The sequence below is a fragment of the Budorcas taxicolor genome, chromosome 5 (genome assembly GCF_023091745.1).
Source record: "Budorcas taxicolor isolate Tak-1 chromosome 5, Takin1.1, whole genome shotgun sequence".
NCBI lineage: Eukaryota > Metazoa > Chordata > Mammalia > Artiodactyla > Bovidae > Budorcas > Budorcas taxicolor.
Genome location: NC_068914.1, coordinates 134952375 through 134964961, shown reverse-complemented (window position 1 = coordinate 134964961; position 12587 = coordinate 134952375). Strand labels below are relative to the sequence as shown.

The window sequence follows — 12587 nt, the reverse complement described above, 5'->3', positions numbered from 1 at the left end:
TATTTATTTATTTTTGGCTTTGCTGGGTCTTCCTTGTTGCTCAGGCTTTTCTCTAGGCATGGCAAGCAGGGTTACTCTTGTTGCGGTAGGTGGGCTTCTCTTTGCAGTGGCTTCTCTTGTGGAGCACAGGTTTTAGGGTGCAAGGGCCTCAGTAGTTGCAGCACACAGGCTCAGTAGTTGTGGTGCACAGGCTTAGTTGCTCTGAGGCATGTGGGATCTTCCTGGATCAGAGATCAAACCCATGTCTGCTGTATTAGCAGGTGGATTCTTTACCATTTAACCACCAAGGAAAAACCACAGGTGCCTTTAAGTGTAGATTTTCCCCTACCCTCACACTGGAACCTATGCCCCAGTGTTGGCGACTGTTGAAGCAAGCAGGCCCATGCAACTACCAGCTTGTGTCAGCCATAGCAGAGGTCCAAGCTTTCTGCGCCGCACTGCCTGTGCACGCACCTGCAAGTGTGTCCCTTAGCTCAGTTGCAGCCTGAGGTCCAAGTATTCCTCATCCTTCACAGTCAGTCACTGCCCCCCAGCCTCCACCAAACTCCTTTGCACTGTGGAGGCACACCACAGGGCAGGCAGGGCCCCACATGGACACTCAGCATGTACTGGGGTGTGAGCTGGGGTGCAAGGGCTGCTCTCAGAGCTCTGGGCTGCTTCTGATGCACAGCTTGAGAAGGCACCAGCCATGACCACTGCCACCCCACCAGACTTGCCCTGGGTCTGGGTAGTCTCTGGATCCCTGAGTTATGTCTTCTGCTCAGTAGTAGCCGCCTTAGATCCAACACCACATGGTGATGTAAAGAGTGAATGGGGCTGGAATATTCATTCGACTGGGTCTGGGACATGCACCAAGGTGGCTGTGGGAAACCAAGCAGTGACTTGACCACCTCCTTCTGCCCGTCCTGGGGGCAAGCCAGTGTGCATGTGCTCCTCAGGAGCAGAATCCAGGCTTCTCACAGCTCCCCTGTTAGTTCCAATGGTCCCCCAGCCAGCCAAGGGGGCGCTTCTTCCAGGACTGGGGTTCCCAATCCATAGCTCTCACTGCTCACTCCCCAGGGCAGGTGTCTGACAATTAATTCTCCCTTTTCCTCTGAGTCTCTCCCAGGAGCAAAGATCCCAACTCAATCTCTTTTCTTTACTTCCTACCTGATTACATGTATATCTTTCTTATAGCCTTGATTGTATAGGAGTCCTTCTGCCAATTTCTAGTGAAATTTATTCCATATTTAGATGTATTTTCTGATATGTTCTTGAGGGGAGGTAAGCCCTACATCCCTTTACCCCACCCTCTTGATTGATCTCCAGATTTATTTTTAACAACATGAGCTAATTCTATAGCTTATAAACAAAAATAAACAAAGAAAAATCAGGAAAACAGCAAAACAAAGAGGTGAGTTTGCCTTATCTGATATAAAAACACATTACAAAGTCTCAATAATTAAAATGGTGTGACATCAGTACATAAGTAGAGGAGCAAGTAAAACATAATAGAATGTCCATAAATAGAGTCAAATATATTCAGGAATTTAATAGGTGCCCAAACCAGTAAGAGAAAACAAAGAATGTTGGCATAGTATACTTCATACTATATGCCAGGATAAATACCAAGTGAATGAAAGACTTTAAATGTAAATAATGAAATCATATATATGACAAAGAAAACATGGAAAAATTCTTTTTAATCTTGGGATGAGCTACTATAATTATGACAGCTGAGCACCAATGAATCAGTGCTTTAGAACTGTGCTGTTGGAGAAGATTCATGAAAGTCCCTTGGACTGCATGGAGATCCAACCAGACAATCCTGAAGGAAATCAATTCTGAATATTCATTGGAAGGACTGACGCTGAAGCTGAAGCTCCATTACTTTGATACAAAGAGCCGACTCATTGGAAAAGATCCTGATGTGAGGAAAGATTGAAGGCAGGAGGAGAAGGGGATGATAGAGGATGAGATGGTTGGATGGCATCACCAACTCAATGGACATGATTTGAGCAAGCTCCGGAAGATGGTGAAGGGCAGGAATCCTAGTGTGCTGCAGTCCATGAGGTCAAAAAGAGTCAGACACAACTGAGCAACTGAACAATAAATTCAGAAGCCATAACAATTCTGCATGATATAAAACATTGTAGCAAAGTTCAAAAAAGTGAAGTTAAGTGACAAAATGGGTGAAATATTTGCAAGTATTTAACATGTTACCATCTCCTATGAATTGGTTTTAAAAAAATGACCAAATATAAAACAGTGTAAAGAATATAATAATAAGTAAATAAATAAATCCAAACCTTCAGAAAACAAAAACAAAATGCAAGTGGCTCTTAACCAAATGAAAGAATCCTCAATGTCACTCATAAGAAAAATGCAAATTACAGCTACACTGATCCTGTTTTAACTCATCAGATCAGCAAAAATTCAAAAATTTAATTGACAAGCTTGGTTATGAATCAGCAAGCACTCATACACTGTTGGTGGTAATGCAAATTGGTACAACCTTCATGGAAGGCAGTTTGGCAATATTTACCAAAATTACAAATGCCAATACCCGTTGACCCCAAAATTCTGCTGTTGAAATTTATCCTTTAACACTTGTACAGGGGTACAAAATGATACACATACAAAGCTATTTAATGCAGCATGGTTTGTAACAGCTGGAAAGCATTGGAAACAACCAACTTGCCCATCAGTGGGTAAATTGTTAAATAAATTATGGTATTTCCTCATGATGGAATATTCTGAAAGTATATTTAAAAGTAAAGAAGCTTTGTATTATTGATATGAAAATATCTCCAAGACGGTTGTGCAGAATAGTAAAGATGCTATTCTTTTTGAGGAAAAGGGGGAAGAATAAAAATGCTTATTCATATTTACTTAAATGGAGAAATTCTGGAAGAATATGTGTCCCTCTGGAGGAATATTAGCAAAACTAATAAAATAATAATTGGAGAAGTGGCTGGATAGGTATTAGGAATGTGAGGAAGACTTTTTACTGTGTTCTTTGAAAATGCATTTTCACTTTTGAATCATATGAATATATTATCAGCTGAAAGGAAGTTAAATTTTGAAATGCCACTTTTTAACATTAATGGACACATTATGCATAACAAGCCCTGTATTATCTGCTGTATGGCATGCATTCAAGCATTTCAACATGGTCATTCTTTGGATCAACATTATTTTAACAGTTCTTGGGGTTACTATAAATGGTTAGATTAAGCATGATGAGATTCCCCCAGAATAACTTGAAGCAGAAAAATCAAAATGCTCTAGCATCTTCTTGTCCATCTGAAGCTATTCTCAAGTTTCCCTCAGGATTCCTGATGGTCCAGTGGTTAGGACTCTGAGCTTCCAATGCCAGGGGCCCAAGTTCCATCCCTGGTAGGGGAATTAAGATCTCTTATGCCCTGTAGTCAAAAAACAAAAACAAAAAACAAAAAAAACACCTCCCTCTCTGGGCTCTTCATTTAAAGTCTTTCCCCTTAGGTTACAGACTCTTCATCTACCCTTTACCACGTGATATTCAAAAACAGGCTGTAGAGATCATTTGACCTGGTACCATTAATTGTTTGCATAAGCTTGGACCAAACACTTCAATTTCCTCATGTGTAAAATGGAAGTAAACACAAACTTTATAGATTTGCTGTGAGGATTTAGTGAGCTATGTATGTAAAACTCTGAGCCCAACGTTGGCATATGACAAGAATTCTAGAAATACTAAGCACCTCTACTATTATTACATTGACTACAAAGACTTCCTGTGTTGCAGTTTAGTCACTAAGTCGTATCTCACTCTGCAGCCCCATGGACTACTGCACGCCAGGCTTCCCCGTCCTTCACTATCTTCTTGGGTTTGCTCAAACTCATGTCTGTTGAGTTGGTGACTTCCCTAGTGGCTGGCATTTCCGGTGGGTTCTAAACTCTGATCTGTTTCAATGGATACTCTAGTTACTAATCTTGCACGAAATGGTTGGATGGCATCACCAACTCGATGGACATAAATTTGAGTACATTCCAGGAGTTGGTGATGGACAGGGAAACCTGGCATGCTGCAGTCCATGGGGTTGCAAAGTTGGACATGACTGAGCAACTGAACTGAACCGAACTGATCCTCTTGTCAATTCAAGTAACAGTTGTATGGTTATCATTTAGACACTCATCCATAAATTTATGCTAATCTCCTATCTTTGAATTAATGCTCCTCTAATTCAACACATTAAGTTTCTAATTAATGTGTCTAATAATCCTTTCACTCTTTAATTCAAAAATAATGTTCACTGTTCATCAGAAAGTATCAGCATTTTTAGTGTCCTCATACCAAAAGTTCAACTACATTTTTTAATTATGAAATGCAGTTTACCTAGGTAATACAGTCAGAATTACCTCATAGTATCTCAGACTCACAGTATCACTCTATCACTGTAATCAAGATATTCTTAGGAAGAATTCTTTATTTATCTACATAATTATCATTTTCGTGGTAAGAAACACTCAATGTCAATTTTAATTATTGCAATGTCAATAATCCACATTAACATGAAAACTATTAATAATTAATATTACCTCTTTACAATGTGTAAGCAATTCTAATAAACATGTAAAAGACTTTGGGAGAGGAAACATACCACTCAGCTTTAATATTCAAATGCTAGGGCTAGAGAGCTAAGATTGACTATCAGAAAATAACCTAGACCCCAATGAGCCCACAACAAGACATTGCCAAATTTCTTATTATTAATAAATTTCTTCTCTCTGAATTCCCTCAGAGAACATACAACCAGTGATTACCAAGGGAAATATTAGAAAACTGTGAATTATGTTTAATCCTTGGGTTATAAACCAGAAATTTTTAATTAAAAAACTAAAGCCTTCATTTTAATGTTGGAATGCTATTATATAACTTGAAAAGAAAATTGAGGTTTACTTTTGTCATTAAATAGACGTTTAGTGCAACATTATGGAGCAAGCACTGATTTACATATCCTTTGGGGAAAGAGGGAAAAAAGTAAGCCTTAAGGGAGATTGTAATTCACTAAGCAAATTGAGACAGGTAAGGTAATAATTAAGATATAAATAATAAGTGATAATTAAGGGCTGTGCTAGTGAAGTTCAGAGGGAGGTGACCACAGAAACTATTTTGCATTTTAATTTGGCTTTGTAGAAAGGTAAAAATTCAACAGCCAGAAATAGTGGAAAGAGATCATTTCAAATAGAGGGAATAATATGAGCGATGTCTGGAAGGAAATAGCAGAGCATGTCTGTAGAACTGAGCATATGGACTGCAGTATGAAATAATATTAATGGGAAATAAAACAAACACAGATTCAATAAGAAGCAATAATATGAAGCCAAGAAATTCAGAATTTTTTTCATAAGCAATGGAAAGCTATGAACAGTACTTTGATTGAAAGGGTAATTTTATAAAAATTGCCCTAGGAAGATTATACTGGTAATTGTGTACAATATGGGTTACATTTGGGTTCTGGGGATGGGAAAGAGAGTGTTCTAGCAATTTGGGCAAAAGATCCATATGCATCTGAACTAGGTGCCGTGGAACTGGAAAGGAAGAGATGAGGTAAATATATGGAGTATATTTTAGTTTCAGTCTTTGAATGTTCAGCGTATCACGTGGTCATGCTCAGTCACGTCCAACTCTTTGCAGCCCCGTGGACTGTAGATCATCAGGCTCTTCTGTACATGAGATTTCCCAGGCAAGAATACTGGAGTGGGTTCCCATTTCCTCTTCCAGAAGATCTTCCCCACCCAGGGATCAAACCTGCGTCTCCTGCGTAAGCAGGCGGATTCGTTACCACTGAGCCACCTGGGAAGCCCCCATCCCATGATCAGCCACTTCCAATTTAACTCACTGAAATTCTACTCTCTCATCAGGTGAGAAGTTTGCTGACAAGAAGCCTAAAGTGCAGTTAGTCATATCCTACAAAGACGCGAAGCTGACCATACTTGTGAAGCACATGAAAAACATCGTAAGTTTCTCTGACCTAATAAGAAACATGTATACCTACATTTAGAAATCACTTTCTTCCTTTAGGCAATTAATGTCAACACTTGTGAGAGGGATGGGGCCAGCCACCAGGTATCAGTGAGGAACAATGAGCCAATTACAGTATTCAGTACGTTCAGTGTACAGTATAATGGTGATCCTTGCTGGAAAGGCTATAACATATTTCACAGGTAAAGTCCTAGAATGAAAGTCAGACTTTATTCAAAGTGAACTATCAGAACAAGTCAAGTCCAGCATAGCTAGAGTATTGAGAACCAAAAGAAAGAAAAAAAAAAAAAAGCTACGTCCCAACAGTTTATGATTGTCTCATCAAGCTAACCTTCATGGAAGGCTGACTCATCTCTTTGAACAGTGCCAACACCTTCTCTGTGAAGCCAGAGAAGTAATTTTCTCACAGATTTCCATTTAGTACTTTGAACACTTATCATATTCTGATATAATTGCTCAAAGATGTTTTTCTTCCTCAAAAAGTGATAATTTTTCCAATAACAAAGACCCCCCATCTTTGCATCCCCAGAACCAAGAATGGTAGTTAGCCTCTAAGGAAAACCAAAAACTGCTCTATTATACCCCATTACTCCCCGAAGATGGGTCAAGTCAGAGAGACCAGGATGGCAATTGCTGCTGCTAAGTCGCTTCAGTCGTATCCAACTGTACAACCCCATAGACAGCAGCCCACCAGGCTCCTCTGTCCACGGGATTCTCCAGGCAAGAATACTGGAGTGGGTTGCCATTTCCTTCTCCAAAGATGGCAATTGGATCATGTCATTAAGAGAGGAGCCTTCTGTGTCACAGTTAGTCTCTCAGTCATGCCCGGCTCTTTGCAACCCCATGGACTGCAGCACGCCAATCTTCCCGGTCCATCGCCAACTCCCAGAGCTTGCTCAAATTCATGTCCATTGAGTCGGTGATGCCATCCAACCATCTCACCCTCTGTCATCCCCTTCTCCTCCTGCCTTCAGTCTTTCCCAGCACCAGGGGCTTTTCCAGTGAGTCAGTTCTTCGCATCAAGTGGCCAAAGGATTGGAGATTTAGCAACAATCCTTCCAATGAATATTCAGGACTGACTTCCTTTAGGATTGACTGGTTAGATCTCCTTGCAGTTCAAGGGACTCTCAAGAGTTTTCTCCAACACCACAGTTCAAAAGCATCAATTCTTTGGCACTCAGCTTTCTTTATTATCCAACTCTCACATCCCTACATGACTACTGGAAAAACCTTGGTTTGTCTAAATGGACTTCTGTTGTCAAAGTAACGTTTCTGCTTTTTAATATGCTGTCTAGGTTTGTGATAGCTTTTCTTCCAAGGAGCAATCACCTTTTAATTTCATGGCTGCAGTCACCATCTGTAGTGATTTTGGAGCCCAAGAAAATAGTTTCTCATTGTTTCCATTGTTTCCCCATCTATTTGCCATGGAGTGATGGGACCGGATGCCATGATCTTAGTTTTCTGAATGTTTAGCTTTAAGCCAACTTTTTTACTCTCTTCTTTCACTTTCATCAAGAGGCTCTTTAGTTCCTCTTCACTTTCTGCCATAAGGGTGATGTCATCTGCATATCTGAGGTTATTGATATTTCTCCCTGCAATCTTGATTCCAGCTTGTGCTTCATCCCAGCATGGCATTTCTCATGATGTACTCTGCATAGAAGTTAAACAAGCAGGGTGACAGTATGCACCTTTGACATACTCCTTTCCCAATTTGGAACCAGTCCATTGTTTCATGTCCAGTTCTAACTGTTGCTTCTTGACCTGCCTACAGGTTTCTCAGGAGGCAGGTCAGGTGATCTGGTATTCCCATCTCTAAGAATTGTCCACAGTTTGTTGTGATCCACACAATCAAAAGCTTTAGCATAGTCAATGAAGCAGAAGTCGATGTTTTTCTGGAACTCTCTTGCCTTTCCTATGATCCAACAAGATGTTGACAATTTGATCTCTGGTTCCTCCAACTTTTCTAAATCCAGCTTGAATATCTGAGTCACCTTTAATTGGTTAAACGTCTGAGTCACATTTAATTGGGTAACACTAAGCCTCACTAGCTTCTCTGGTCTTCCACTAGCCTAGCAAAACGGGTCCTCCACATGGCAAAACTCCCTGGAGAATCCACTGACATGGCAAAAGTCAGAAGCACTACTTCGGCTCTCTCTATGTGCATATAAATCTCTAAGGATGCACTTGGAAGGACTTAAAGGAGCAAACTTCTCAACATGATGTGCATCTGGAACATACTACCACTTGATAAATACTTGTTCACTGAAAAATATTTGGCATAATTTTCAGGGAATAAATCTTTTATAAATTTAGTTTTAGCCAGACATCCAAAGATACCTGTCTGTAAATCTGTGTTGTTTGCAATCAGCAATTTTTATAAGCACTGGGCAAATATTATTAAATGTGCTTTGTAGAACTTTTACTCACTAAAAATAATTATTTTCAATTGCTTTAGCTTATTTAACTTATATGCAGAGCACATCATGAGAAACACTGGGCTGGAAGAAGCACAGGATGGAATCAAGATTGCTGGGAGAAATATCAATAACCTCAGATATGCACATGACACCACCCTTATGGCAGAAAGTGAAGAGGAACTAAAAAGCCTCTTGATGAAAGTGAAAGAGGAGAGTTAAAAAGATGGCTTAAAGCTCAACATTCAGAAAACGAAGATCATGGCATCTGGTCCCTTCACTTCATGGGAAATAGATGGGGAAACAGTGGAAACAGTGTCATTAGACTTTATTTTTTGGGGCTCCAAAATCACGGCAGATGGTGATTGCAGCCATGAAATTAAAAGACGCTTACTCCTTGGACGGAGGGTTATGACCAACCTAGATAGCATATTTAAAAGCAGACACATTACTTTGCCAACAAAGATCAGTCTAGTCAAGGCTATGGTTTTTCCAGTAGTCAAGTATGGATGTGAGAGTTGGACTGTGAAGAAAGCTGAGCGCCAAAGAACTGATGCTTTTGAACTGTGGTATTGGAGAAGACTCCTGAGAGTCCCTTGGACTGCAAGGAGATCCAACCAGTCCATTCTGAAGGAGACCAGTCCTGGGAGTTCACTGGAAGGAATGATGCTAAAGCTGAAACTCCAGTACTTTGGCCACCTGTTGCAAAGAGTTGACTCATTGGAAAAGACTCTGATGCTGGGAGGGATTGGGGGCAGGAGGAGAAGGGGACGACAGAGGATGAAATGGCTGGATGGCATCACGGACTCGATGGATGTGAGTCTGAATGAACTCTGGGAGATGGTGATGGACAGGGAGGCTTGGCGTGCTGCGATTCATGGGGTCGCAGAGTCAGACACAACTGAGCGACTGAACTGAACTGAAGACAATCTTAGGCTGGGAAATGAAGATTAAGTTAGATATTATTTATAGAGATATGTGTGTTCATGGACTTTAAGAATCTATATAAATACACATGATAAAGAAATAGTATTTAAGAAATAGTGTTAATCAATTTAACAGAATTTATATATATATATATATATATATATATATGACGTATAATGGGCAATTGAAAATAGGCCTCTTGGAAACTATACATATATTTCAGTAATGTCATTGCTGAAAACATTTTAAAACATGCCTATCGACATTGCTTTTAGATCTGCAGATAAACCACACAATAAACTTGTTGATAATATTCAACAGTCATGCCTAATGTTTGATCAAAAACAGTATTAACCAACCTGATCACTCATTTTATTCATCAGCAAAATCCCCAAATTACTTTTTTTTTTTAGTTTTTCTTATTTATTTATTAGTTTACTTAACAATACTGTATTGGTTTTGCCATACATTGACATGAATCCACCATGGGTGCACATGAGTTCCCAATCCTGAACCACACCCCCCCCCCCACCCCACCCCACCCCCGCCACCTCTCTCCCCATATCATCTCTCTGGGTCATCCCAGCACACCAGCCCCAAGCATCCTGTATCCTGTATCGAACCTAGACTGGCGATACATTTCTTACATGATAGTATACATGCTCCAAAATCACTGCAGATGGTGACTGCAGCCATGAAATTAAAAGACGCTTCCTCCTTGGAAAAAAAAGTTATGACCAACCTAGATAGTGTATTCAAAAGCAGAGACATTACTTTGCCGACTAAGGTCCGTCTAGTCAAGACTATGGTTTTTCCAGTGGTCATGAATGGATGTGAGAGTTGGACTGTGAAGAAAGCTGAGTGCTGAGGAATTGATGCTTTTGAACTGTGGTGTTGGAGAAGACTCCTGAGAGCCCCTTGGCCTGCAAGGAAATCCAACCAGCCCATTCTGAAGGAGATCAGCCCTGGGATTTCTTTGGAAGGAATGATGCTAAAGCTGAAACTCCAGTACTTTGGCCACCTCATGTGAAGAGTTGACTCATTGAAAAAGACTTTGATGCTGGGAGGGATTGGGGGCAGGAGGAGAAGGGGACGACAGAGGATGAGATGGCTGGATGGCATCACTGACTCGATGGACGTGAGTCTGAGTGAACTGTGGGAGTTGGTGATGGACAGGAAGGCCTGGCATGCTGCAGTTCATGGGGTCGCAAAGAGTCGGACACAACTGAGCGACTGAACTGAACTGAACTGATACATGTTTCAATGCCATTCTCCCAAATCATCCCACCCTCTCCCTCTCCCACAGAGTCCAAAAGTTTGTTCTTTACATCTGTGTCTCTTTTGCTGTCTCGCATACAGGGTTATCATTACCATCTTTCTAAATTCCATATATATGTGTTTGTATACTGTATTGGTGTTTTACTTTCTGGCTTACTTCACTCTGTATAATAGGCTCCAGTTTCATCCACCCCATAAGAACAGATTCAAATGTATTCTTTTTAATGGCTGAGTAATACTCCATTGTGTATATGTACCACAGCTTTCTTATCCATTCATCTGCTGATGAACATCCAGGTTGCTTCCATGTCCTGGCTATTATAAACAGTGCTGTGATGAACATTGGGGTACATGTGTCTCTTTCAATTCTGGTTTCCTCCGTGTGTATGCCCAGCAGTGGGATTGCTGGGTCATAAGGCAGTTCAATTTCCAGTTTTTTAAGGAATTGCCACACTGTTCTCCATAGTGGCTGTACTAGCTTGCATTCCCACCAACAGTGTAAGAACGTTCCCTTTTCTCCACACCCTCTCCAGTATTTATTGCTTATAGACTTTTGGATCGCATCCATCTGACTGGTGTGAAATGGTACCTCATTGTGGTCTTGATTTGCATTTCTCTGACAATGAGTGATGTTGAGTATCTTTTCATGTGTTTGTTAGCCATCTGTATGTCTTCTTTGGAGAAATGTCTATTTAGTTCTTTGGCCCATTTTTGATTGGGTCGTTTATTTTTCTGGAATTGTGCTGCAGGAGTTGCTTGTATATTTTTGAGATTAGTTCTTTGTCACTTGCTTCATTTGCTGTTATTTTCTCCCATTCAGAAGGCTGTCTTTTCACCTAGCTTATAGTTTCCTTTGTTGTGCAGAAGCTTTTAATTTTAGTTAGATCCCATATGTTTATTTTTGCTTTTATTTCCAATATTCTGGGAGGTGGATCATAGAGGATCCTGCTGTGATTTATGACAGAGAGTGTTTTGCCTATGTTCTCCTCTAGGAGTTTTATAGTTTCTGGTCTTACGTTTAGATCTTTAAACCATTTTATTTTTGTGTATGGTGTTAGAAAGTGTTCTAGTTTCAGTCTTTGACAAGTGGTTGACCAGTTTTCCCAGCACCACTTGTTAAAGAGATTGTCTTTTCTCCATTGTATATTCTTGCCTCCTTTGAAATTACTTTTGACAGTTTTCAAAAACACATTTTATACTCTGATCAAGTTGTACTACCAATAAGTATATTCAAAATGAGTGTGATGAAAGCATAAAGGAAGGGAGTGAGTAAGGGTAAGAGTTTAAGATTTGGATCAAGTTATGAGTAAATGGAAAATGAGAAAGTGAATCCTTTAAAAATTTGAAAACTGCTTTGAATTCCCTGGTGGCTCAGACAGTAAACAATCTGCCTGCAACACAGGAGACCGGGGTTCAATCCCTGGGTGGGGAATATCCCATAGAAGGACATGGCCACCCACTTCAGTATTCTTGCCTGGAGAATTCCATGGACAGAGGAGGCTGGCAGGCTATAGTCCACGGGGTCACAAAGAGTCGGACACAACTGAGTGACTAACATATTAGGGCCACTAGGGCCTGTATGTTGCCAATGCCCTTGAAAGAAAAGTTGTTAATAATGAAGTCATGTTTCCTCCTGGTTGTTCTCTGCCCCCTAATCTCTTAACATTGCCCTGGAACTCATCATGCCTCACCTCACAGATGTGGGATCTTAGTTCCCCAACCCAGGTTCAAACCCTTGCCCCTTGCATTGGAAGTGCAGAGTCTTAACCACTGGACCACCAAGGCAGTCAGTCCCTCTTTGCTTTTTATTGCCAGGCCTGTAGCTTTAAATACCCTTTACATGTCTTTTCCTTCTATATTTATAATAAAACTTGGAAGTCTCCCTAAAATCCAGTTATATGTACAACTGATTACTCAACAACTCTAGTAGAAATTCAATAAGCATCACTACTTAACATACA

The 12587-nt window shown here is 40.4% G+C and overlaps 1 protein-coding gene across 1 annotated transcript in view; it reads left to right on the top strand.

Annotated features, from left to right (window-relative positions):
- Positions 1 to 12587, top strand: part of PIK3C2G (phosphatidylinositol-4-phosphate 3-kinase catalytic subunit type 2 gamma) — a 444386-nt gene that overhangs the window by 398942 nt on the left and 32857 nt on the right. The window contains exon 30 of the mRNA XM_052640675.1: positions 5887 to 5981. Within this exon, the coding sequence (XP_052496635.1) occupies positions 5887 to 5981 (95 nt within the window). The remainder of the gene's footprint in view (positions 1 to 5886; positions 5982 to 12587) is intronic.